This window comes from Ochotona curzoniae, unplaced genomic scaffold (genome assembly GCF_017591425.1).
Source record: "Ochotona curzoniae isolate NIBS_2020 unplaced genomic scaffold, NIBS_Ocur_1.0 contig_1014, whole genome shotgun sequence".
NCBI classification, from domain to species: Eukaryota; Metazoa; Chordata; class Mammalia; order Lagomorpha; family Ochotonidae; genus Ochotona; species Ochotona curzoniae.
The window spans coordinates 1,637,521-1,665,426 of NW_024464920.1; the positions used below are offsets into that span (position 1 = coordinate 1,637,521).

The following is a 27,906-nucleotide window of genomic DNA, read 5'->3' on the forward strand; positions in this document are numbered from 1 at the left end:
TATATTGAAGAGTTTAAATGGTGATTTTATGTTAACGTGAATGATGTCTCACTAAAGCATTGCAAAAGGTCTCCTGTTCATGGTGAACATCTGTTCTTTCCTTCCGATAGATACTCTCCCTTCTTCCCTCAAAAAGCAAAATAAGCACTTCTGTTAAAACTAATACAATACCACCGATAGAACAGTCACTACAAGAGGCAGCAAAGTTCCCAAAGACGTTGCTGGCTGGTAACATCAGGAAAATTCGGTGTGAGGCAGAGATGAGCCTCAGGAGACTGAAGTCAGGGCTGAACAAGGCAAGGGTTCCCAATGAAGCCAGGGGAGGATTTAGCTGCAAGGGAAAGGGGCAGGGCAGAGCGAGAAGGGCCGGCTGGGGGGTGGGAGGGGACATCTCCTGGACCTGGTGCCCAGTGCCCAATGAATGAACAAATAGTGAAACGAAGGGTTCAGAACACATACTGTGTAGTTGGTTGAACTGCTTTGTTTGGACACAGCTGCTTGGTACTTGGCCATTCGATCCTTTATGGAAGTTTCTGAGAGGCGTGGAAGTTCCAGATTTCGCCTACCCTCGTTTTTCTCTAGGTTGAATGCCGAAGATGACGACTGGCCTGGAAGCACATGAATAACAGGCTTTGTAGGAAGATCAAAGAAGGTGCTGGTGTGGTGGCACAGCCTCTAAAGCTGCTGCCTGCCGTGCCGGATCGCACACATGCTCTGGATGGTGTGCCAGTTACCACTGTTTTGATCCAGCTCGCTGCTGAATGGCCTAGGAAAGCAGCGGAAGGCGCAAGTGCTTGAGTCCCTGCACTGATGTGCGAGACCGGAAAGAAGCTCCCGGCTAAGCCCTGACTGCTGTGGCCGTCTAGGGGAGTGAACCAGTGGGTGGAAGATTGTTTCTCAAATGCAGATGAATAGAGAGAAGGAGAAATAAAAATAAAAATCTTCCATCTGCTCATTCACTCCCCTAGTGGCTACAAAAGCCAGAGCTGAGCCAATCTGAAGCCAGGAGCCAGGAGCTTCTTCCAAGCCTCCCATATGGGAGCAGGGTCCCAAGGCTTTGGGCTGTTCTCTACTGCTTTCCCAGGCCACAAGATGGGAAGTGGAGCAGCTGAAACATGAACTGGCATCCTTATGAGATCCTGGCGCATTCAAGGTGAGGACCTTCAGCCACTAAGCTACCATGCCGGGCCCTAAATAAGTAAATCTCTTAAAAAAGAAAGGAAAAGAAAAAGGCCTGGTGTGGTAGCCCAGTGGCTAATGTACTTGCCTTGCAAGTGCTGGGATCCCATATGGGCATTGGTTTGTATCCCAGCTACTGCACTTTCCTTCTAGCTTCTGTTTGCTGCCTGGGGAAGTTTTAGAGGAAGGTCCAAAGCCTTGGGACCTGCACCCATGTGGGAGACCTTGGAGAAACTCCTGGCTCCTGGTTTCAGATTGGCTCAGCTCCAGTGGAAGATCTTCCTGTCTTTCCTTCTCTCTGTATATCTGCCTTTCCAATAAAAATAAATAAATCTTAAAAAAAAAAAACCCCAAAAAACCTCATCCTCCCCCCATAAAACCCAAATGGGATTGAAATGGTTGAACGATTCTACATATTTGACTTTGGAAATCGAAGGGCTCATTTCTTCCCCTGAAAGTACGAAGAAGAAAATGAGGAATAGAATCATCGTTTCTAAGACAATATTTGCGAACACTCCTAACACCAAAAAAAGGAACCTTCAACATATTTGATCCCTGTATATTCTAAACTATGGTTAGTTGAAAATAAATGCAAAAGATACATGAGATTTCGATGCTGTCTTTTTCTTAACAGCAAACAGGATTTGCGACTGATTATGTGACTGACGAGAGGGCAGGGTAGTGGAAGTGCTCGCGAGTGCTCAGCACTTGCCCAGGAGACCATGATGGGACGTATCTGAGCCCACAGCTATGTGAGCTGCTTCTCAGCCGCCAGCTCTTCAAGTTCATCCACACCAGCCTGGGTGACGCTCTTTTGCTTTGAGCTGAAGTTTTTCTCTTGTCCAAGGAACTTGAACTTGGCCATGGCTACGGCCTCAACCACAGGTTCCTTGTTCTGCAGGTTGGTGCAGAGGCACATGATGCCTTGGCCAGTGTGAACCCAGGTCGCTGTGCCCTGGGGCTTTCCAAAAGCATTCGGCACACCTGTGTGGAGCCTGTCGGCGCTGGCACAGAAGAACACCTTGTTAATGCGGATGACACGGAAGGGTGGAGACCTGCTTGAATATGAAAGCCATCTTTGCCACAGCTTTTTATAATGGACTGATTGGAAGAAATACGGAAAGCCTCCAGGGCTTCAGAGGAGAGCTGCTCCTGTATTTCTGACACCATGCAGCCACACAGTGGGAACCCATCTGCTCTTGCCTTCTTCTGACTCAGACAGAAGGCCCTTGACATTAGCACACTAGTACTTGGGCACTTCGCTACTTACTGTTCTTACAATGCTGGTAACAATGGGTAGAGTGGCAGCCAATGCTGACACGAAGCTCTTTGGTGGCACACTGAATGAAAAAAAAAAGCCTCAATGCTTAAAAAAATTTTTTTTGGTGTCTGTTTTTAAAGATTTATTTATTTTAAAGGCAAAGTTACAAAGTGCGGAAGGAGAGGGGGAGAGATATTCTCTATCTGCCAGTTCACTCCGCAAATGGCTACAACAGCAGGGACTGGGCCAGATCAGGCAGGAGCCAGGAGCCTGCAACTCCACCGAGGTCTCCTATGTGGCCACAGGGAGCGAAGCCCTTGGGCCATCTTCTGCTGCTTTCCTAGGCATGTCAGCAGGAAGCTGCATCACAAAAGGAGCAACTGGCACTGCTCATTTGGGATGAGCTCATAAGCGATGCCGGCGTTGCAAGAGTTGGCTTAAGTTGCTGTACCATCACACTGCCCCCCACATTCTGCTTCGATTGCACTGTTTTCGATTACTAGGAGGCCTATGATTTCCTGTGTTATTGTTATTTTTTTCTTTTGTGAGGAACCTATACAGGTCCCCTTTCAAACATAGCAACTCTATTCACAGTCTCATGTTACCCTTGGTCACAGGAGATAATCATGATAAAGGATACAGTCCATGTATGAAAGCTCTCAAGCTTGCGATGCTCTGGAGGAGTCATTTACAACCCCTTACAGGTGCCCTTTGGATAAGACAGGTTACCAATGACGAGAGTAAGTTGAAAGTACAAGAAGAGGGGGTCGTGTGATGGCTCATTAGGCTAATTATTTGCCATGCAAGCACTGGCATCCCACATGGGTACTATTTCATGTCCCGGCTGCTCCATTTCCCACCCAGCAGAAGATGGACTAAATCCTTGGGGCCCTGCACCCATATGGGAAATCCAGAAGCTCCGGGCTTTGGATTAGCTCAGCTCTGGCCCTAGCAGGCCACTTGGGAAGTGAACCAGCGATGGATGTGGAACAGCTAGGACATGAGCTGTTGCCCATGTGGGATCCTGGCCACTGAGTTGAGCCTGCAGGATCTCTGTAAAATCTGCCTAAACAAAACAAAACACAAAAAAACAGGGCTCAGTGCAATAGTCTAGTGGCTAAATCCTTGCCTGGCATGCGCCAGGATTCATAAAGGCATTGGTTGGTGTCCCAGCTGCTCCACTTCCCTTCCAGCTTCCTGTTTGTGGCCCGGGAAAGCAGTTCAGGATGGCCCAAAGCCTTGGGACCCTGCACCCATGCGGGAGACTTGGAAGAAGCTGCTGGCTCCCGGCTTCGGATTGGCTCAGCTCTAGCTGTTGCAGCCATTTGGGGAGTGAACCAGCAGACAGAAGATCTTTCTATCTCTCCTTCTCTCTATAAACCTGCCTTTCCAGTAAAAGTAAATAAATCCTAAAAAAAAAAAAAAGAAAAAAAAGAAAGGAAGAAAGAAAGAAAGAAAGAAAAAATGGAAGTTGGAGCAGTGGCACATCAAGCTAACCCCCACCCTGTGACTCTGGCATCACATACTGTTGCTGGTCGTACCCCAGCTACTCTGCTTCTGATCCAGTTCCCTTTCAGAGACCTGGAAGAAGCTCCTGGCTCCCAGCTTCTGATCAGCTTAGCTCTGGCGATTGTGGTTACTTGGAAGACCATCACTCTCTCTCCCTCTTTGTAAAAATCCATCTTCCTAATAAAAATAAATAAATCTTAAAAATAAATAAACAGAAATAAATCTTTTAACGTGTTAGCTTTGAGCCCACAAGGTATGTCCAAGAGGACTTCACCCAGGGCCCGGCGGCGTGGCCTAGCGGCTAAAGTCCTCACCTTGAACACGCCGGGATCCCATATGGGCACCAGTTCGTGTCCCGGCAGCTCCACTTTCCATCCAGCTCCCTGCTTGTGGCCCGGGAAAGCAGTGGAGGACGGCCCAAAGCCTTGGGACCCTGCACCCGTGTGAGATACCCGGAAGAAGTTCCTGGATCCTGGCTTTGGATCAGCGTAGCACCGGCCGTTGTGCTCACCTGGGGAGTGAATCATCGGATGGAAGATCTTCCTCTCTGTCTCTCCTCCTCTCTGTATATCTGACTTTCCAGTAAATAAATAAATCTTTAAAAAAAAAAAAGAGGACTTCACCCACAGTGACCTCTGCTTACCTGGGCTCATGTCCAAGTCATCCAGAGAACAGCTGTTTTCAGAGATCCTCCTTCCACCTGAGCTTCGGCCATGGGCCCAAAGATTCTGTTTGGAAAACAAAACCCAGTGCTAAGTGTCGCAGAGAAGACAGGAAATCTTGATGCAACGATCAGAAAGGAGGCTTATAAATTTCCTTTATAAAGAAAATCCAGAAAATATCAGACATGTCTCAGAAGTTAAAAATAAAGGCACTATAAATCCGAAACACAGATGCCATGCAATGGGACTGGGAAGCAACTCCAGGGGCAAGTGTTGTGGCGCATCAGGTTAACCGCTGCTAAAGACTACCACATATCACGTCAGAGTGCTGGGTGGAGTCCCCGCAGCTTTGTGCTTCTGATCTGCCTTCCTCCTGATGCATCTTGGGAGGTGGCAGGCGATGACACCAGTGGCTGGGTCCCTGCCACCCATGTGGGGGCCCCAGATGGAGTTCCTGGCTCCTAGATTTAACCTGGTCCATCCCTGGTTGTTCTGGACATCATGACCCGACTACCTTAAGGCCGTCATTTAGGCCATCACAGAAGGGAATGGTATGTGGCCCCAGTTGGAAGCATTTGTGGCTCCTCCTCCCCATCCCTGATAATCCCTGCTCCTACTGTCTTTGTTCATGTCTTCTACCTTGTACTTTTTTTTTTTTTAATGCCTGCAAAGGGCAGGAATGGGCTGGCGCCAGAGCCAAAGTCGGGACTCAGTCCCAGTCTGCCACATGAGTGTCAGCTGGAATCCAGAGCCGGAGCTGGGATGTGAATCCAGGTATTTCTGTGCTGGAATTATGTACATCTTAAGAGTGAGACCAAATGACTGCCACTGTGTTATCATTTCAACTGGCTCTGTTTCAGCATCGAACCCACTCTCTCTGATGTGGCCATTACCCCAAACAACGCAAAGTAATTATCCTCAAAATATAAATCAATTTTACTCTCCTATTCAATATGCTTTCCCAAATTTCCAATCACCCCTTGAGTTTAATCGAAAGTATTTGCCATGTCACAGAAGGCCTGTTCTGGACCTGGTCCTTCTGACCCAGGCAATTCTCTGGATGAGCTCAGTCTCCGGGAACAGAAAGTTGCTGTGAAGACCACAGCGCTGTGAGTGAGGCTCTCTGCAGCAGGATTACCCTGTTGATGGGCAACTGCTGTCCCTTCAAGGATCTGGAGTAATCTCACTGCAGTGCCCATCAGACCAGCGTGTAGCTCTCTACTTCACTATTGGGCTCACAGAGGGCAGAGACCACACCTTCCCATTGGCATCTACAGGATATACAGAAAAGAAGGCGGCACGGATTTGGAATGAAGCATTCCGCGGATACGTAACTTGCTACGTTCATCCTTTTCCTTTCTAAGCTGGATCTCCACGGAGGATGACAAACGATCCAGTGTGAGAGTGGGAACATGCTTTCCATGCGGCAGTGCTCTGCAGACTGCAAGAACATTCCAAGAACCCAGCAGACCTTCTGCTGGAAAAGGCACAGTGTAAGGACAAGCGTGCTCCCTGCTAGTGTTACGGCAGGAAGCAGGGTGGCTATGACGGACAGACGAAGCTGACGTTCTGGAAACAGCCTGAAACCGCAGGGAGATGGTGCTGAGGCTTGCACGCGTGGAGCCCAGATGCGGGACACTGCCGGCTCTTACGAGATGGAAACATTTCCAGCTGGGAGGCGATGAGAGAAGCGCTCAAGTGATCCTGTTCTAATCTCCGTCTTCCGTTTTGTTAGGGAGGAAAGAAAACCTTTCTCCACTCCTCTGGGGACATTTTTAAGCTTAAAAATAAATAAAGCTGGAAAGCCACACGATGCGTGTGAGGTCACAGACATGCCCCACAGCACACAGGGCGTGGAGCGTGTTTATTCAGCTTGGAACGGGAACCTCTAACTGAACGCTGTCATCCCCATCTCATTGTCCCTAGACCTCCTGGAATAGGGGAGAGAGCTAAAATCCACCCTGACATATGGAACATGTGCCTCCTTTTTGAGTTAAATTTTAGTAAATGGCGATGAAACCATTCAGTTCAGTAGATCAATCAACTTGGCAGTAAAACCTAAAATGATGAACTGCATGTTTATATCTTAAAAACAAACAAACAAGCCCCCCCACCAAAAGCCCCATACTCCTAAGGAGATAGGAAATATGTTACCTGAGCAGCTGGTGCCATGGTGTAGCACAGTAAGCTTCTACCTGCAGCGCCAGCATCCCATATGGGCACCAGTTCAAGTTCTGGCTGCTCCATTTCCAATCGAGCTCCCTATTTATGGCCTAGGAAAGCAGTGGAGGGTAGCCCAAAGCCTTGGAACCCTGCGCCCCCATGGAAAAAGCAGAAGCTCCCAGCTTGGACCAGTCCAGCTCCAGCCAGTGTGGCCACTTGGGGAGTGAACTAGTGGATAGAAGATTTCTGTCTCTTTTCTTTCTGCAACTCTGCTTTTCAAAAAGAAGATACACACACACATACACATGTGTGTATATATACACACATATATAATGTATGTATGTACACACATATGTATATTTTTTTTAAAAAAAGGAAGAAATTAGGACCAAGGGTTGGTTTGATTGTAATGATGCTAATAAGAACTAAAACTAAAAATTTTAGCATACATACAGCTTATTTTATCTTTATTCAGCTTTACAATTTACATTTTTTAGAAAAGATTTATTTATTTTCTTGGAAAGGCAGATTTAGAGAGAGAAGAGACAGAAGTATCTCCCATCCACTAGTTCACTCCTCAAAGGCACAAAAATAGCCAAAACTGAACTGATTTGAAGCCAGGAGCCTCTTCTGTGTCTCCCACACGGATGCAGGGTCCCAAGGCTTTGGGCTGTCCTTGACTGCTTTCCCAGGTCACAGGCAGGGAGCTGGATGGGAAGTGGAGCAGCTGGGACACAAACTGCCACCCACATGGGATGCCAGCACCTGGAGGTGGAGGATTAGCCAGTTAAGCCAATGCACAGGCCCCTCCACAGACTGAAGTACTCTCACAGACTCTCGAGAAATGAAAACATAACCAAAAACTTGTATACAAATGTTCACACGATTATCCCCAGGACCCCAAAAGTGGGAATAATCCATCTGTGTATTAGTCCACACCTGTGTTGGAGATCCAGGACTCCTGGCTCCCAGCTTTGAATCGGACTGGCTCAGCTCCGGTTGTTGCGGTCATTTTTTTAAAGATTTATTTTTATTATTTTTTCATAGGAAAGGCGGATATACAGAGAGGAGAGACAGAGAGGAAGATCTTCCGTCCGATGATTCACTCCCCAAGTGAGCGCAACGGGCCGATACTATGCCGATCCGAAGCCAGGAGCCTCTTCCGGGTCTCCCACGCGGGTGCAGGGTCCCAAAGCTTTGGGCTGTCCTCAACTGCTTTCCCAGGCCACAGGCAGGGAGCTGGAAGGGAAGCGGGGCTGCCGGGATTAGAACCGGCGCCCATATGGGATCCCGGGCGTGCAAGGCGAGGACCTTTAACCACTTGCGCCACCGCGCCGGGCCCGCGGTCATTTTTTTAAAAAAAGATTTATTGTTATTGTAAAGGCAGCTTTGCAGAGAGAAGGAGTGACACATAAAAAGATCTTCCATCCACTAGTTCACTTTCTAAGTAGCAACAACAGCCAGAACTGAGCTGATCTGAAGCTAGGAGCCAGGAGCTTCCTCTGGGACTCTCACGTGGGTGCAGGGTCCCAAGGCTTTGGGCCGTCCTCGACTGCTTTCCCAGGCTGCAAACAGGGAGCTGGATGGGAAGTGGAGCAGCTGGGACACGAACTGGTGCTCATATGGGATGCTGCCGCTTGTAAGGGGAGGATCAGCCAGCTGAGCTATAATGCTGGGCCCCACTGCAGTCATTTGGAGGATCTCTCTCTCCCCTCTTCTCTTTCTATAACTCTGACTTTCCAGTAAAATAAATAAAATCTTAATATATACATATATATCTTTTTAAAAAGTAAAAAAAAAAAGGCTTTTGGTCCTATAATAGTATCAATACATAGAACTAATTTTTTAAGCATTATAAAAATGAGTGAACATAACCCATTTGGTCTTAGATAAAAAAAAGGAAGCAATGCATTTGACACTCAGTTCCACTGGCCCTGAGATGACATGACGTGACGCGAGCCCAGCTGAAGCACTGTGCACTTTCAGTTCCTTTCCACTGCCCAACCACTCAGATATCAAGAATAACAAGATCTCCAGTGTATTTGAGATTAATTTTATGAGTGGCTATCTGAGGTACAGGAAAAAGGAGGTGTTTGCTCCAATAATTCCCAAGGACATAGAGGGGGGAAAAAAAAACCCAAACATATAACAGAAATTTTGATACCAAAGTACTCTTCTTTCATAGACTTTCATTACATTTCAGTTTTTTTTTTTTTTCTCAGATTCTTGAAGGAGCCTTTTCATAATCTATCATGAAAAGAGAAAAGTTAAGACACTTAAAGACTTTCTGGAATGTGCTGTCTGGGGTCTTACTTGACCCCTGGAGTCCTCCTTCCTGGCGGGCTGACCGTGAATGCCCCTGAAACCCGCAGACCCAAGGCAGTGAAGTGCTCCAACACGATCAGAGTCCGAGACTTTGGGCCAGCAGACTGTAGGATTTCCAATTTCTGGAATTTCTTTTCTAAAGAAACACAGCAGGTCAGGATCTAAAGAAGTAACAGTGTAGGATTTCCTAGCCCTTACAGCTTTATTTTCTGGGAGAAAAAAAAATTCTCTTTAGAAGCTTATTCTCTTGAGTTTTGGCACCTAATAAATAAATGCTGATTTCCAATTGACTGAGAACTGACTCAGCCACTTCCTTTAACCTTTTAACTTTGACTTTCCTTTTAACTCTCCCATCCTCCAGAGTCAAGGGGACGGGGAAAGCAGGCTTTTATGGGAAAACAGGACTGTGCTAAACTAAACATGGGGATCAAGGGGTGGGGAGGAGATTTAGCTTTAACTTCTCAAAGGATTCAGAGATAAAAATGCCTTTCTTTAGGTATGCTCTTGGGACAAAATTAAAGCTCTTTATGGCTAGGATTTCCCTGCATTTTCTATACCTCTAAGCTTTCGATAAAAAATTATTCTCACAGTTAGGAAAAAAAAGAGAGAGAGATAATCCTTTGTATCCACAACACAAACCGATAAGAATGGTAAAGCCAAATGCTGACAAAGCTATGGACAGTGTGTCTTCCGGCTGCACTAGTTATAAAACAGCATAATCCTACAGAACAAGTTGAATATATGTGAGAACAACGGTTCCTGAGTCACTCGGCATCTTTAGACCAGGATACTAACACTTTGGCAATATAGCTCAAAGAAAATGAACAAGTAAACACAGATTTGAAAGGCAGAGGGAAAGAAACAGGGAGAGATACTAATTTTTCACTTGTTGATTCACTCCCCAAATGCCTGCAACAACTGGGGCTGTGCCAAGCGGAAGGCAGGAGCCTGGGACCCGGTCTATCTGTCAGAGGCAGACTCTCAAGTACTCGGACCATTCCCCACTGCCTCCCGGGCACACAGCAGTAAGCTGGATCAGAAACATGGAGTAGCTGGGACTCAAACCAGCATTTTGCTATGGGATGTGGGTGCCCACGCTATGGTTTAACCTACTGTGGCACAAAAGCTTCCTATTATGCTAAAAAGTAATCCAATTATTAAGGAATGATTAAACTGCATAATGAAATATTACATTGCCATAAGAGGATAGCTCCATGTATTAGTTAGATCCATAGCAAGATGTATATAAAAAAGACCAGCTGGAACCCTGCGCAGTAGCCTAGCAGCTAAAGTCCTCACTTTGCACACGCTGGGATCCCACATGGGTGCACTGGTTCATATCCTGCAGCCCTGCTTCCCATCCCGCTCCCTGCTTGTGGCCTGGGAAAGCAGTTAACGACGGCCCAAAGATCTGGGACCCTGCTCCCGTGTGGGAGTCCTGGAAGAAGCTCCTGGCTTTGGATCGGCTCAGCTCTGGCCCTACAGGTCATATGGGGAGTGAACTAGTGGATGGAAGATCTTCCTCTCTGTCATTCTCTGTATGTCTGACTTTCCAATAAAAACAAATCTTAAAAAAGAAAAGAAAAACAGATCAGCCAGGGTTAATGCTCAGCTTAGCAGTTAAGACCATGATTGAATGCCCACATTCCACGTCCCAGTATCTGGATTGGAATCCTGGCTCTGCCTCCTACTAACGCCTACCCTAGGAGGTAGCAGCTGATGCCCACCAAGGTTGGGTACTCAACCGAGTTTCTGGTTCCTGATTTCAACCTGGCCCAGTCCCAAGCACTCTGGGCCCTTGCGGAGTGAGGGATGAGAAAGATCTATGTTCTTCTCTTTTCTATACCTTCCAAATAAAACTGGAAATAAACCCCACAAAACAACGTGCAGTAACTAAATCCACTTGAAAACCAGTTGTGCGTGGTGGCTGCTATGGTACAGCATATTAAGCTACTGTTTGAGACACTCATATCCCATACTGGAGTGGCTGGTTTGAGTCCCAGCTACTCCACTTGTGATCTAGCTTCCTGCTAATTGCCCGGGAAGGCAGAAGACGGTGCTTCAAGATCTGAATAGTTGCTGTCCATGCGGGAGCCCTGAAAGGAGCTCCTGGCTCCTCACTTTGGTCTGGCCTCACGCTGCCTGTTGAAGGCATTTGGGGAATGAAGCAATAAATGAAACACTCATTTTCACATTCTCTCTTTCCCTCCCTCACTCCCTCCTTCCTTCCTTTCTCTCTCTTTCCCTCATTGCCTTTTAAATAGACAAATAAATAGATACATCTTTTAAGAAAAAGTAGTTATATAACAGTAAGAATAAAAAATAATCAACTTCAGAGTATAACTGACAAGTTATTTATTTATTTATTTATTTATTTATTTCTGGTTTACTTGACTTTTTCTTTTTGGTTTATTCACCATGTGTTTAGAAGAGTGTTGAGTTTACATGATAAGAATAACAGGGTTAGGGTAGGCAAACGGCTTAGCAACTCAAGTACCCATCTTCTATATTGAAGTACCTACGTTTGATAGCTGGAAGAGGGCACTTGAGGATTGGATTAGCAGATGTGGGAACCGTCTCTCTTTGCTTCTCAAATTAGAAAAAAAAAATTTGCAAACCACAACCTTCTAAGTTGCTGTGCAAATCTCTTGTATTCCAATAAATTCTCCTTATTCTTTTCATTAAGTACAAAATGTGGGAAGATAGAGATGAGAATCACTGTCTTTGAGAGCACAGCTGTTAGTATGTTTTTAACTCTTCCCAGTCTCATTAAATTCCAAAGCTACGTAGGGTCCTGGCCAGCTGTTTTGATTCAGTTACTATAATATCCATAGAGACAGAGCTATAGGGCATACGACAAGTTACACAACCCTAGTCCTTGTTCTGCTGTTAACCAGCCACATGACATTGGATATACTGGCTTACTTTCCTAACTTCAGCTGTTTCCATCTATAAAACTGGGTTTATAGTATCCAAGCTGCCTATAAGCAGTGCACTGGATTAAATAACCACTTAAAGTCCCTCACAATTCTAGAATCTTTACGTCAGCAAGCTTGATGGGAATTTCTCGCACACTATAGCTCATCGAACAAAGAGAAGACTAGAGGAAGTGACTATAACACATTCATATGGATACACACCTCTGCTGTCTAATCCAGGAGTGAGTCCAGCAGCTGGGAGACAAAGGTGATGATGTTCAGGGGTGGGGGAGGAAATGAAGGATCTGATTTCTCAAACTGAGGCATGTCAACTTGGCCTAGGCACTAGCTTATCCCCTGACATCACTCTTCAACAAGCTTTGTTGTAATGCAACTAGCAGGCAAGTAATTAGCTGGTATGAAAATAAGCAGAGATGGGCCCGGCATGGTAGCCCAGTGGCTAAAGTCCTCTTCTTGCATATGCCAGGATCCCATATGGTTTGTGTCCCGGCTGCTCCGCTTCCCTTCCTGTTCCCTGCTTGTGGCCTGGGAAAGCAGTCAAAGATGGCCCAAAGCCTTGGAACCCTGCACCCGCATGGAAGACCGGGAAGAAGCTCCTGGCTTCGGATTGGCTCAACTCTGGTTGATGTGGCCAGTTAGGGAGTGAGCCAGCGGATAGAAGATCTTTCTGTAAATTTGACTTTCGAATAAAAATAAATAAATCTTAAAAAAGAAAAGAAAAGAAGCAGAGATGACTGGTCTCCAGCCAGCACACCAAGGTCAGCCATTCAGGACAAGAAATGGTGAAAAAAAAATACCAGAGTTCTTGGATTGGTATCTTTAAAACCTAACTTACGCCTCTGTGTAGTATACAGAAGCAATGTGCTTACGAACAAAACATCAGAGCAACATTGAGGCTGTCCTGCCAATTACAAACTTTTGAACCATATATGAATATACCAAATCAGCCAAAAAAAGTTTCCATGTGATATATGCAAAGCGGGTATTGATAGAAAAAAAAGATAATTTTTACTACCTTTAACAATAACATGCAAAACCAATTATCCATATGTATATTTTAAATCCAGGAGGCAGAGATCTCTATTTGCTAGTTTACTTCCCAAATACCTGTAAGAGCTGGGCTGGGAGCCAGGCAATTGACTCAGGTCTCCCATGTGGGTGGCGGGGCACCCCATTACCTGAACTACCAATGCTGCCTCCCCGGGTGCACAGTCACAGAAAAGTGGAATGGGAGAATGGAGTTGGGATCTAAACCCAGGCCCTGTGATTTGGGATACTGAGTGCTGGGCCCGATGCTGGGCCCAGGCAGCTAAGCTTTGAAGCACTAGCAGCATTATCTACTTGAGGTTAAATCTTAGGTTAATTTGAGATTTCTGATTTGCTGACTAAAGATACATTCCCCTATGTTAGGAAATTATACTAGGCCTAACAGTGATGTTGACAGTTAAATCCTTTTTATTCTTTGAATTCAATTTAAAATTATGACCGTAATTATACATATTAATTCTGAACATCTCTGGAGTTATACTCTTCTTAGAAAACCTGTATAATCTACTTAACACATACTAACAAGGCAGAAAAATATTTTTATTATATCACATTAAGTAGAAAAGGGAACACAGACAATTCTTAATCAAGAGAAGATAAAATGCTATTGTGTGTGTGTGTGTGTGTGTGTGTAACAATCAGAGAATTCCCGCTGGACACGCACCTGTCCAGCAGGAAGGGCCACACAGAAGCAGCCATTTGAGAATGCCCATGACCCCCGGAGAAGCAGGGGTTCAATTCCTGGGTCTGGCTCCTGACTACAGTCCTGGAATTCCTGCCATCCATATAGAAGACGTGACTCGGCTCAGCCCCTGGCCATTGCAAGTGTCTGGGGGATGAACCAGCAAATTGGGACTGGCACATGCTCACTTGTATACTCTAATACATGAAAATGATAAAAACTGGGGGGAAAAAAAGCAGGAAGGAAAGAAAGGACGGGCCTTGTGGTGCGATAGATTAAGCTGCTGCTGGGTGTGCTGGCTGCAGTACAAACCATTCTGCTTCCAGTCTGACTACCTGCTAACCTGTCCGGGAAGCAGCAGATAACGGCGCCTGAATCCCAGCCAGTCACGTGACAGAGACCCGGATGGAATTCCTGGCTTTAGCCTCGCCCGGCCCTGGCTATTGCAGTCATCTGGGGAACGAACCGTGGATGGAAGATCTGCTTCTTTTCTTTCTTCTGTGCTATTCTATCTTGTGAATACAACACAGGAATACTGAAGACGTAAACAAGGAAGGGATAAACTGCTTCTTTGGATGCAGACTATAGATCAGTTGTCCTTGCATGGAGTATCTGATAAACACAGATTTGACTTTAGCTTGCTTGTGTATTCTCTTCATGGTCCCCTCTGCTACACCAACACATCCGTACTGTCCTACACCGGTGTTACGTAGAACAAAATACCAAGCGTCACTTCTGGAAACTTAGGAGGAAAACCACAAAAATGTTGGACTAGCTGGGGAAAAGATGCTTTTATTCTGATGCTAGCAAAACTTTTCTTGGTACTTTAATGTTATATCCATACCTACGATCCTGACAATGGGTGGGGGGGGGAAAGCTGAGGGGCCAGAGTCTAAGCACAGACAGCAGTGAGGTGGATGGGGCCAGGTCAACTGTCATTGCTATCATACCTACTTCTATTTTATCTGAAAGTACTGAGTTACCTTTAAAACATATAAATGCAAATCAACGAAAATATGATGAACTGAAAGCATTAAAATAAGCCATGGACAATGGAAAAAAGAAAAACGAGAAAGAAATACAGTTGGAATTTTATTAATTTATGAACGAATCTCTCATTCCTTCCTCCTTAGTTAGTGTTTATGTCTCTCGGGATTTGGGGCAAGAGCCATTTTCCTTTATTTATCTTCTGTATCTTTATCTAACTCCTCTCCCGTAGGAAGGAAACTCTGCAGGAAGCAGCAGCAGTCAGGCCTGTGCAGAAGAACCCAGAGCAGCCTGCCCTGCAGCCTCCCTTCCTGGAGCTACAGCAATGCGTTCACTCTGCTCTAAGGAAAGGGTAATCATTCAAATTGAATACAAATATAGAAAGAAGCAATCCTAATATCTGGTCCTTATTTTCCTTTCCGAGGATCGTGCTCACCCAAACGCATCCTTGGGAACGCAAGGACACAGGCCTTAGCAGCCTTTCAGAAATTCCCTGCTTTGCTTGGTGATTTCTAGGAAGGAGATTGCAGGTTCTCAGCTTCTAAGGTCTCTAAAGCTTAAGGATGCAAAGGTCAACAGTACTTGGATATTGTTTATAACCTGTTGATGACCAATTCTTAAAAAAAAAAAAAAAGATTTATTTATTTGAAAGGAAGTGTCAGAGAACGAGCAAGAGAGAAAACTTCTGTTGGTTGACTCCCCAAATGTGTACAACAGCCAGAGCTGGGCCAGGCTGAAGTCAGAAGCCAACAACTCTATCTGGGTCTCCCACATAGGTGGCAAGGGTCCAAGTACTCGGGCTGCTGTCTTCCAGGCTCAATGAGTAGGAGGTTAGACTGAAAGTTGAGCAATGGGGCCCGGCACGGTAGCCTAGTGGCTAAAGCATTCATTTTGCACCTACAGGGCACCAGTTCTAATCCTGATGGCGCTGCTTCCCATCCAGCTCCCTGCTTGTGGCCTGGGAAAGCAGTCGAGGACGGCCCAAAGCCTTGGGACACTGCACCTGCGTTGGAGACCTGGAAGAAGCTCCTGGCTCCTGGCTTCGGATCAGCTCAGCTCTGGCTTTTGTGGTCACTTGGGGAGTGAATCAGGGAACAGATGTTCTTCCTCTCTGTCTTTCCTCCTCTCTGTATGTATGTCTCCCTGTCCAATTATTATTATTATTATTATTTTTAAAGAAAGCGGAGCCATGGGAAATTGAGCTAGTTACTGACATGGAATGCCAATGTAGTAAGCGGCAGCTTAATTGAATCTGCCACAATGCCAGCTCTGAGCAGGTCGTTTTTCATACATCGATTCCCAGAATAGTCACCTCAGCTACCTAAAACCCAGATCAACACACAAATGAAATAGGAGGCTTGTGCTGTGCTACAGTGTGGTAAGCCTTCCAGTGACACCGGCATTGCATAGGAGTACCAGTTTGAGTCCTGGCTGGTCCACTCCTGGCTTAGTACCAGTTTGAGTCCTGGCTGGTCCACTCCTGGCTTAGTACCAGTTTGAGTCCTGGCTGGTCCACTTCTGATCCAGCTCCCTGCTAACCTGCCTGACCCAAGAGGTCTGGCCTCTGACCCCGAGTAGGAGACCAGGATGGAGGTCCAGGCTTCTGGCTTTGGTCTGGTTCAGCCAAGGCTGCTGGTCCATTTGGGGGTGATGCAGTGGACAAGAAATCTCTGTCCTTCTAACTCTGCCTTTCAAATAAACAAACGAATCTTAAAATTCAAGTTAAAAAAACCCCCTGATCTCTACTGTTTCCAACATGGATAATGATGCTTGCTCAGAAGCACCTAAAAAACCAAAAGGTAGATTCCTTGAGCAGCTCAATAAGTCATAAAGTAATTCAACAATCAGGAAGTTAAAAAGGGCATCCCCACACAAAAACCCAAACCTAAAAAACCCCAAGGGACTCTCGAGTTCCCTCCACCTTCCCATCTTTCGGCCATCAGACTGCCCAGTGCCACCAGCAATCGTTTCAACAAGGCACACGCAGGTTTGTTCCGAACCATCTCTCGCTAAACACTTATCAGAAAAAAAAAAAAAGTCTCTTGCCAGATCCTCATACGCACTCAGCATTTCTGCTTGCTGCGGTCCCAGTCATTTCCTACCTCGGGCCAGTTGCGACACGCAGCAGCCTTTTGCACTGAATCCGCATTGTGTGCGCTGCTATGACATCAGCCAGCCTGCCCCTGAGCGGGGTCTGAACACCAGCCGCACAATGGTGCTCTGAGTCACCACAAAGCCCCTTCCTCTCGCTTCAGGATTTCTGACATTTTTTTCCCCCTTCCATTGAAAATTCTTTCTCTCATTTCAATTAAATAAGATCATAAAGGGAGAAGAGGGAGTTGGCAGGCCTAGGAGGACTAAAAACTGGGAGGGAAGAGAGTGGAAGAAAGCTAACAAAACTGCTCCTGGTGGTGTCTCTTGCCAGCGGGTTTCAATGTTGAAGCTGGATTGTGGAGAAGGGTTCTGGCTTTACAAAGCTTTGCAGATTCTTCCTCTCTCCTCAAAGAGGTGCTTCTGTTACATTCAAGAGCTTTCCCTGGCAGGAAAGCAACAAGAGATAAGGACAACGCCACAGGAGTTACAACTGTGAACTACAGGATGAGCTAACTTTTTGTCTTTTTTTTTTTTTTTTAAATCTCAGAGAGGATGTGTTCTCCCATTGCTTCACAAAAAAGAGGGAGTAGGGCCAAAATATTTAGCCTGCAAAAAAATTCGGCCGTCCCATCAAGACGGAATCTGGAGTCAATGATGGCTTCATCCTCCGCTGCATCTGTTTATTTCATTATAATGACTGTTGTAACTAACCATCCCCGCGTACAAAGCCAGATATGTAGGAAAGTATGAGAAAATTGGAAAAATTGACCAGCTCTGCGGTCCCTGGATTCTGTTGTAAGTCACCAGCATGTGTAACTCATTTTCTAGTTAAATAATGCCCTCTGGGGATTGGCTCTGCAATCCACACGAAAGATCAGATTTCATTAGCAGTTGCAGGAAAATGCAACCCCATGCATTTGCAAGTTAAAACCTCTGAAAGCTACAGCCAGTCTGGCTGTCTTCATGGGTTTTTTCTGGGAGAGGATTTTAGCCGGTAGAAACCATTTGTTGGAAGGCAAAGACGAGGAAGTTGAGATGAGGAGAGGGGATTCAGCTAGCAGAGAGACCACTAAGCCTCAGTCTGCAGCCGTGTCCTGCACAGAGCCAGACTCAGCAGTAATTCCATCACCCCGGGCTAGGAATGACAGCAGCCACAGGAAGACGCATTAAAAGGGCAAGTCTTCATTTTCAGATAACTACTTACTTGAATTTCAGCCTGTGCCTGAATTAACACGAAACTGAGTCGGAGCCTTAACAAATCTGAGCACCTACAGAACTCATTCACTCAACTGGAACCACGAGACGCGCTGAACACACACTTGGACCCTGTTCCAGCTGTCTAGCCGGGGCGACAGCTTTGTTGCCCTTCTCAGCTTTTAACCCCAGCCCGTTCTTACCTTCGTTTGGGCTGATTCACCTTTCTCAAACATCATCTTAAGCCTGTTCAGCGGAACGTTGTATTTCTCTATCTTGCCCGAAACTTCTGTGTTCTCACTAATCTCGGGTTTTTCTACTTCCTGCCTGAACTCTCCCAGACAGTTTTCCATCTTTCTGCTTTCCGTCGTGTGGGCCTCGCAGTCCTCGATGCGCTGAGAGAGGGTCTCAGGGGGTGATGCCAGACGCGGCCGGTCGGCTCGGAGCCCAGGGGCAGAGGCGCTGGCTTCGGTGGCAGGGTGGCCGGCTCGGTGCCTGCTCTCCACGCTGCTGCCCCGCGGCGGGTCCGTGCGGGCCTCGGCTGGGTTCTCCCACTTCTTCTTCAGCACAGTCAGGGTCCCCTTTCTCAAGTGCGGGGGGAAGCTCTCAGGGTTCTAGAAGGAGGAGAAGAGCGAGCCGTTTAGGACTTGCCTTGCGGGAACCTTCCAGCATGTTGTTCTTTGTGAAATGAAAGTTGAAACTGCAAGCTGCAGCTGCTCCCCTGGCCGGTTCAGACAGCTGTGAACAGTTAGAGCCCTGCCACATGGAGAAGGCATCCACCCGGGAGAGGGAGAGGGGAAGACACACAAAGTCAGGAGCGGCAGCAGGAAGTGAGAAAACAGGATGGCCTTATAAGGACAAAAGGAGAAGAAAGGGGAGCCCAGCTCTAATGATAGTTATTACAGTGCAGAGAATTTTATTCCGAGATCCCTGCGGAAAATCAGAGAAAGCAAAATGCCAGGTGTTTTGAGCACTGTAACTCTGCATTCATGAAAGTTCATTAGACTCCAGAATGACTGAATTCCCTTTGGCTTTTCTTTGAACAAGACAAAGACACAAGGGAGCTGAGTGGGAGCAGCTCGGATCCTTAAGGAGCTTGGCTCTGCGAGCTGCCGCGGTCTGGGACGACTCAAAAAAGTTAGCACACTTTTACAAGTGTTTGCAAAAATATCAACATATTTGACGTGCTCTACATGCTCATAAACTCATTACAGTTTTACATATGGGTTTGATTCTCTACCTATTTCATCTGTGGATAAATTCTCAGTGAAAATTCACCATTTTTTCAGGCGCCCTGGCTGAGGAATGTGCAGGTACTCTGTGAGAACAGGGTCACCACCTCCTCTCAGGATCAAGTGCGCACACACTTCCCCATGCAAGAGTCCACTCTCACCGGGACCACAGACGGTATTAGTCTACGCACGTCAAGGCAGATTGCAAACCACCCCGGAATTGCCACAGTTGTCCCCTAGTCCAGGAAACACGCCCGCTGACATAAAACTGTCACGTACTTTGAGAGTACTTCGAAAACAGTGAAGAGCCCCACCTTCCTGGTAAACTTCAAACTCTGACACTTTCCGATCCTCCATTCCTGTGAGCTGTACCTCCTCCGGCAGTCAGTTGGGAATGGAAGGACAAACAGCCCAGGACTGAAAGACTTGGGGGAATTAAACAGGATTAGCGGCTATATTGGGAATTAAGTCTCTCACCCTCTTACTCTTCTGAATGCATTCTGAGAGCCACTTCATCAAGGGACGGCAAAGCTTGGGGGTGGAGGGGAAGTGACAGAAAACAGCTGCTTGATTCTGGTGTTTAAATCGTAGCTTCCAAGATGACTCACTGGGAAAAGCATGTATGGACCAGAGATAGAGAGGCAGAAGTTTATGTCCGGAAACAAAGAAAGATCGCTCCAGGCGTGGGCTTAGCTATTACAACACTGTTAAGACACGAAACATCCCACATTATAATGCTGTATTCGATGCCTGGTTCTGGCTCCCCCAAATGATTGCAACGACTGAGCTGAGCTTGATCGTAAGCCAGAAGCCAGGAGCCTCTTCCGCATCTCCCATGTGGGAGCAGGGGCCCAAGCACTAGGGTCACTCTGCTGCTTTTCCAAGCCATAAAAGCAGGGATCTGGATTGGAAGTGGGGCAGCTGTAACTCAAACCGGCACTCATTTGGGAGGCTGGCATGGCAGGCAGAGGCTTAGCTAAATACCCCTCTGCAGCAGCCCCAGCACGCTCTTTAATTACAGGGCGCTTTCGTCTTGGGGCAGGCATGTGTTGCAGTGATGCCACCTGGGATAGCCTCATCCCCTGTTTGAATGCCTCCTGGGTTCAACTCCCGGCACCGCTCTCATGCAGATCCTTGAGGGCAGACAACGGCTCCGGAAAGTCAGTCCCTGACGCTCACGTGGGAGACTCGGATAGAATCCTAGTCTCTTGGCTTCTACCTGGCCCAGAGCTGCTTGCTGTGGGCATCCGGTGACTAAACCAGCACAAGGGAGAGCTCTCAGAAAGCAGAAAGGAGCTCTGAAGAGCACACGTTTACAGATGTGAGAATGGGGCAACAAGAAGGGGAAGGGCAATGCCATATGGCTTGACAGTACCAAGGGGGCCCCTTAAATCACTCCTGGGGGTGTTGCCTAGGCCACGCTGTTGCTTCAGGCATTAGGAGACAAGGCTGAGGATGAAGCAGAAGGCACAGGACAGAAACGACAGGTAAGGGGCTGCATGTGGCACAGTAAGTTAAGCAGCTCCCTCCCTGGCAGCCTTTGTGGGTGCTGATTTGAATGCAGCTCCCTGCTAAGGTGTCTGGGAAAGCAGAACTTGGTCCCTGCCACCCATGCGGGAAAGGCAGACAGAGTTCTAGGCTCCTGGCTTCAGCCTGGCCGCTGTGACCACCTAAGGGAGCAAATCTGTCTCTGATTCTGCCTTTCAAATAAACAAATCTTAACAAAAAGCAGCAGCTGGGCCTGGCACAATAGCATAGTGGTTGAAGTCCTCGCCTTGCACGCCCGGGATCCCATATGGGCACCGTTTCTAATCCTGACGGCCCTGCTTCCCATCCAGCTCCCTGCTTATGACCTGGGAAAGCAGTCAAGGACGGCCCAAAGCCTTGGGACCCTGCACCCATGTGGTAGACCTGGAAGAGGCTCCTGGCTCTTGGCTTCAGATTGGCTCAGCTCTAGCCATTGCAGTTACTTGAGGAGTGAATCATCGGATGGAAGATCTTCCTGTCTCTCCTTCTCTCTGTATATCTGCCTTCCAATAAAAATAAATAAATCTTAAACACACACATACACACAAAAGCAGCAGCTAAGAGCAGGCTGGAGAACACCATTGATGTGTATAAGACAAGACAGCTTAGATTACCACTGGATAATGGGTCACTATATTTATCTTCCACAATGAACATGTAGCCCAGTGACCTTGGGTAGCTTTTAAAATTTCTGGGTAACACTATACAGGCTGCTGTAGAGATTAAAAAGATTAAAAAATGTGACTATATCAATGTATGCAGTGTGGTATTTCACATATCAGCACCCAGGAACTGGTGACAATTATTGTAAGTGGGTGGCCCTTCCCACTCTTCCGGCCACATTTCTTTCTTTTTTTTTTTTTTTAAGATTTATTTTAATTTTTATTGGAAAGGCAGATATACAGAGAGGAGAGACAGAGAGGAAGATCTTCCGTCCGATGATTCACTCCCCAAGTGAGCACAACAGTCGATGCTATGCCGATCCGAAGCCAGGAGCCTCTTCCGGGTCTCCCACGCGGGTGCAGGGTCCCAAAGCTTTGGGCCGTCCTCCACTGCTTTCCCAGGCCACAAGCAGGGAGCTGGAAGGGAAGACGGGCCTTATGGGATTAGAACCGGCGCCCATGTGGGATCCCGGGTGTGCAAGGCGAGGACCTTAACCACTGCACCACCGTGCCGGGCCCCCAGCCACATTTCTTAACGATGATCAATTAAACTGAGTGTCCAAATCCTGATCCTGGGTTATGGGCTCCAGTCTGAGCTGTTTCCAGGCTAGTGGACAGAAAATAATGGGAAGTGCCAGCTGGTGTTACTTGAATCAAGGCAATGTTTTTGTTTTGTTGTTTTTCCTAAGTATTTTCCTAGGCTAAGGCAGTAGAAAGCCATGAAGGCTGAAAGTTTTTAAAGGTTGCAGCAGTTGCCATGCAAACGTTGCAGCCTCCTTTCTCTATATGATATCAGCTCTGCACAGCTTGGTTGAGAACCTCAGCACATTTACCTCTGGCTCATAGTGGCTGTGTGAACCAGGGCCCATCCAGGACATGCAGCTCAGACCCCTTTCTGTAGGAGCATCTGACTTGGGATGGGGATGAGTGGTACCCTGAGATGCAGGGCCCTGGCCAAGTCCCTTCCTTTGTTTGGGCTTCAGTTATTCCACCTATCAAAGGATATTTAAATAAAGCTGGCACTGGAGTGCAGTTCCGTTTCCTAGATTTATTACCATTTCTCTGGCTAAACCTCAATTTTCTCTACAGACTTCTCTGTCCCTCTTTGACATGGCGGGGTCCCTTTGTCTTAGGTTCTTGCACCAGGATCCCATATGGGCACCGGTTTCATGTCCTGTCTGCTCCACTTCCCATCCAGCTCCCTGCTTGTGGCCTGGGAAAGCAGTGGACGATGGCTCAAGGTCTTGGGATCCTGTACACATGTGGGAGACCCAGAAGAGGCTCCTGGCTTCAGATCAGCTCAGCTCTGGCCATTGAGGCCACTTGGTGAGTGAACCAGCGGGTGGAAGATCTTTCTCTGTCTCTCCTCTCTGTAAATCTGCCTTTCCATTAAAAACCAAAACAAAACAGAACAAATAGATCTTTAAATTCTATCTAGAAAATTTATAGACATCTTAAACTCATTCCTGGCTGGAAGCTTTCATTTTTGCCTTTCACTCTCCAGCTATTTCCTATCCTAAAATCCTGGTGAATGTGACAGTTCTCATGTTACCTGCCAAGAGTGCTTGTTGTACAGTAGGTGAAGCTGCTGCTTGTAACGCCAGCATTCCATATGGTGCCTGTTCCTGCCTCAGCCACTCACTTCTTCCTTTTTTTTTTTAAGATTTATTTTATTTTTATTGAAAAGGCAGATATACAGAGAGGAGAGACAGAGAGGAAGATCTTCCATCCGATGATTCACTCCCCAAGTGAGTGCAACAGCCGATGCTATGCCAACCCGAAGCCAGGAAGCTCTTCCGGGTCTCCCGCGCGGGTGCAGGGTCCCAAAGCTTTGGGCTGTCCTCAACTGCCTTCCCAGGCCACAAGCAGGGAGCTGGAAGGGAAGCGGCACCCATATGGGATCCCGGGCGTGCAAGGCGAGGACCTCAACCACTGCGCCGGGCCCAGCCACTCACTTCTGACCCAGTTCCCTGCTAACGGTCTGGAAAAGGCAGTGGAAGATGGCCCAAGTGCATGGGCCTCCCATGCTCCATGTGAGAGATGCAGATGGAGCTCCCGGATTCTGACTTTGGTCTGGCTTGGTCCTGGCAGGTGCAGCCATCTGGGGGGATGGTAGTGAATAGACAGATGGAAGAGACCTGGTTCTGTTTATTCCTCTCTCTCTAACTCTTTCAAATAAATAATAATATAAAAAAAATACTGCTTCCTCTGACATAGTCTTCCTGCCTCTCTCTGGACCTCCCATTGCTTAATCCCTATTGGCCACTTGGGGTTCAGTCAGGCACCACTTCCTCTGGGAAACCTTCCTTGATATGGCATAACTGCACAGCTACAGGCCCCTCCTAAAATATGATATTTATCACACCTGGGCTTTCAGATTTGTCTTCCAGACTCTAGATACTTCCAAGATAGCAGGGAATATATCTCACCCTTCTCATGTCTCAGCGCTGGCTTGTTAGCAATGTTCCACAAATGACTGTCTATACTGTTGGTCTCTCATCCCTCTCTGTCTTGAACCAAATCCAGTTAACCCTTTATCCGACCACTCCCCAACAGTACAGGGTCATCCATGACCTTCGGGTTGCTCAATACGATCAACAATTCTCAACAATTCTCAGCTTACCCAGGTGTCCAACTTACTTAGAAACACTCTTGACTCGGCTCCCAGAACCCCATTCTCTTTTTCCTATGGTCGCCTCCCCTTCCTCTTCTCTGCTGCTTCCTCCCTATCTCTTACAACACCCCTGAGTTCAGGTATCGGACCCCTCTGTCCTCATCTCTGCTCCCTAGGTTCATCTCATACACGTCATGGCTTAAGGCACCAGTAACTCTTTGATCCAGGTCCATTTTATCTCCAGTTTGTTTCTCTTCCAATTCCAGATTTGTACACCCAACTTTTTACTTGACATTTCCACTTGGATGTGTTAGTAAAACACTCAATATTTAACATGTCCTAAACTAGGCTTCTACTATTTCCTCTCCAAATCTGCTTTTATTGTAGTCTTTCCATCTCAATAAATAGTATTTTTTAAGTTAGTTTAATGATATTTAGACACAAAACGACATTGTTACCCTTCTTGGTTCTTCTATTTCTTATCTTCTATCTTCCTACCACTACTTTTCACTTTCAATACTACCTGAGTCCGGCTCATTATCATATCATTACAGCTGTCATACGATATCTCATATCATATATCATATCATTACAAATGTCCCTTACATGGTTTCTTTTTTTTTTAAAGGTTTATTTTATTTTATTGGAAACTCAGATTTACAGAGAGAAAGAGAACAGAGAGAAAAATCTTCCATCTGTTGGTTCACTCCCCAAGTGGCTACAACAGCTGGGACCTAGCCGTTCTGAAGTCAGGAACTTCTCCAGGTCTCCCACACGGCTGCAGGGTCCCGAGGCTTTGGGCTGTCCTTGACTGCTTTCCCAGGTTACAGGCAGGGAGCTGGATGGGGAATGGAACAGCTGGGACACGAACTGCACCCTTATGGGATCCTGGCACATGCTAGGCCTTCCATATTGGAGTGCTGCTCTGCTTCCTTCCTGCTAATGTGCCTAGGAAGGCAACAGATGGTGGCCCAAGTGCTTGGGTCCCTGTCACCCATGTAGGAAACCGCGTTATCTGACTTAAATTATTATTTTTTATATTTTTTTAAAGATAACATCACTGTTATACATGAACCCTCAAAAGGCCTCTTTGCTTTCAGAGCTAATGCAAAGTCCCTCAGAATGACCCTAATCTTTTTCTCTGTATTCTTCAAACACTGTAAGACAGCTCTGTTCTTTTTTCTTCCTTCCTCTTTCTCTCTTCCTTCCTTCCTTCTCTCTCTCCCCTTCTCTCCTTGGAAGGCAGAGAGACAGAGAAACCAATACACCCTCTGATGATACCCCAAGTGGTTACAACAGCCGGGCTGGGCCAAGCCAAAGTTAAGCCAGTACTCCATCTCCCATGCAGGTGGCAGGGACCCAAACGCTTGGGGCATCATCTGCAGCCTTCTGAGGAAGGCAGGAAGCTGGATCAGAAACAGAGTACCTGGTACTCACATTGGGCCTCCGATAGGGGATGCTGGCATCGCAAGTAGCAGCTTGACACACTGCATCAGTACATCAACACCTCTTTTGGTTTCCAGGCATTTGCACATGCTGTGCCTACTGCTAGTTCTTCTGCTTAGCTCATCTTCTCCGATAATTGTGACGATGTTTTCCTGCCAGAGGCCCAACACCACACTCCTTCCTTCTTTCCTTCTTAGGCTATGCACAGCACTAATCGCTCCTGACATTCCCACGTGCGCACACCCACACACACACAGTCACATATATACACTCTCACTCACACACTTTTTTTTTTTTTCATTTTTCCTACTAGAATGTCAACTCCACAAGGGCAGAGTTGTAGTCTCTATTTTTTAGGGCCTCAAACAGTGCTTGGTGTGCAGTAGATATTCTTTGAAGACCAGAGAAATGAATGTGTGAAGGAAAGAAGGATTGGAGGAGGAAAAGGCAGAAACAAGAAGGAGAGAGAAGGATAAAAGAGACCAGCAATTGAATGAAATCACACCAGCTTTTTTTCTTGTAATGCGCCAGAGATCCATTTTCTAATTACAGAAAAATGATGCCAAGGTCCTGGTCAGTATTTACCCCGTAGAGAGAAGAGACTGACAGAAGCAAGTCATGTGCTAATTTAAACAGATGCTGAAAGCTGCCAGTAGCATGCTCCTGTAACGCCAGCCACATTAAAGAATTCTTGCCCAAATAGATGAGCTCTTCCCTGTAAGACCAAATTGAAGAGGATTTCAAAAGAAACACATTATCCAGCCCAGCAGGAAGTTTAGAAGCAGGGAGAGTAGAAAACTCGAGAGTTTATTCTGGACTTTTTGCCTTTTATGTATTTTGCTTCTAAGCAGACTGGATCAAGGAGTTTGCTTTGAACGAAGAACCCAGAGAATCGCAACAGTTTGCACAGCTTATACCATTTGCGTGCACAGACAGAAACATTCCAGCCCTCTGCTTTGGGAAATAATGATGCCAGCCTAGGAGACACTGCGCTCCCACTGAAGTACATGGTGGAGCCATTTCACTCCCCTCAGGCAAAGCACTTGACCTTACATCCTTCACTCAGCACAGGAGAGAAAAGTATGATTCAAAAGGAAAACCTTAGGTCGGTGAAAGAGTGAGGTTTCCTGCACCTGGCACCAGTTCACCCTGCGTGCATGGCTCAGAGTCAGAGCAGCAGGAACGCATGTCCAGCCTGGCCGACACGGAGGGTGCTAGGGCCTTGGTCACCCGGCTGCGCCCTGGAGCGCCCACATCTCAGGGACTCTGAATACTTACGCTTCTCTTCTTGTCCATGTTTGCTTCTTCAGCTGCTTTTTGGTACCTTCAGGGAAGGAGAGAAAAGGGAATGTTCTTATTAAACTTGCATTTGAATTTCTCAATCTTTAAGAAACCATTTGTGCATACCTCCTTCTGCTAGCAATTGTTCTTAACCAACTCCACTGAAGGAGCAGAGAACCAGAACAGCCCTGTAGTTATTCCAGTCATTCACCCTGTTACAACAAAAGGATCCAGGTGCAGGAGGCCAAACGCTAGCAAAAAAAAAAAAGCTACAGGTGAGGCAGGCATTTGGACCAGCAGTTCAGACGCTGGTTGGGACACCTGCATTCCACTCTGCGACGCGTGGGTTCTGCCACCTACAGAAACAACGTGGATCGACGTCCTCGTTCCCAGCTTTGGCTCAGCCTCGTGCAGAGCAGGCTGGGCATTTGCAGCATGAAAATACATCCCGTGATCCTGTGTGTGTGTGGCTTTTCTCTACCTCTCAAAAATAAAAATTGGGGAATAGGTCTTACACTATGGTGGGTGAGGCTGCCACTCGAGAGCCCTGCATCCCATACTGGAGTGCATCGGTTCAAGTCCAGCCTACGCTTCTCTTCCAGCTTCTTGTGGATGTGTATCCTGGGAAGCAGCAGATAACACCTCAAGAACCTGGGTCCCCTGGGACCCACAGGGAGACCAAGAAGGAGTTCTGGGCTCCCAGCTTCAGCTGGTCGAGCCCTAGGGACTGCAGGAACTGGAAGAAGGAACCAGCAGCCAGAGCTCTCTTTCACTTCGCCTTTCAAATAAACAACAGTAAAAAACAATATTTCTTTTTAACTCCAACAGTTCGGTGTTAGAGCTGTGTCAATTCTGACCTTGGAAGAGAGACTGGGCAGGTTATTTATATTTTTATATTTGTTTTATATTTATTTTTTATTGATATGTATTTGCCCACACATGGTATTAAAATAATATGTAGATGGTATCATTTTTACAAAATCTGCAAAGAGGGGCCAGTGTCATGGCACAGCATGCTAATCCTCCATCTGTGGTGCCGGCATCCTATATGGGCACTGGTTTATGTTCTGGCAGCTCCACCTCTGATTGAGCTCCCTGCAGC

General features: G+C 46.8%; 1 protein-coding gene and 1 pseudogene across 2 annotated transcripts in view; both read right to left on the minus strand.

The window, feature by feature from the left end:
* LIMA1 (LIM domain and actin binding 1) overlaps positions 1–27,906 on the minus strand; it is a 62,878-nt gene that overhangs the window by 22,485 nt on the left and 12,487 nt on the right. For both annotated transcript variants that reach the window (XM_040988718.1, XM_040988710.1), the window contains exons 2-5: positions 26,802–26,847; positions 18,246–18,656; positions 4,593–4,677; positions 460–608 (exon numbers count right to left, since the gene is read on the minus strand). In XM_040988718.1, the coding sequence (XP_040844652.1) occupies positions 460–608; positions 4,593–4,677; positions 18,246–18,656; positions 26,802–26,847 (691 nt within the window). The remainder of the gene's footprint in view (positions 1–459; positions 609–4,592; positions 4,678–18,245; positions 18,657–26,801; positions 26,848–27,906) is intronic.
* Positions 1,834–2,415, minus strand: LOC121161829 (annotated as a pseudogene).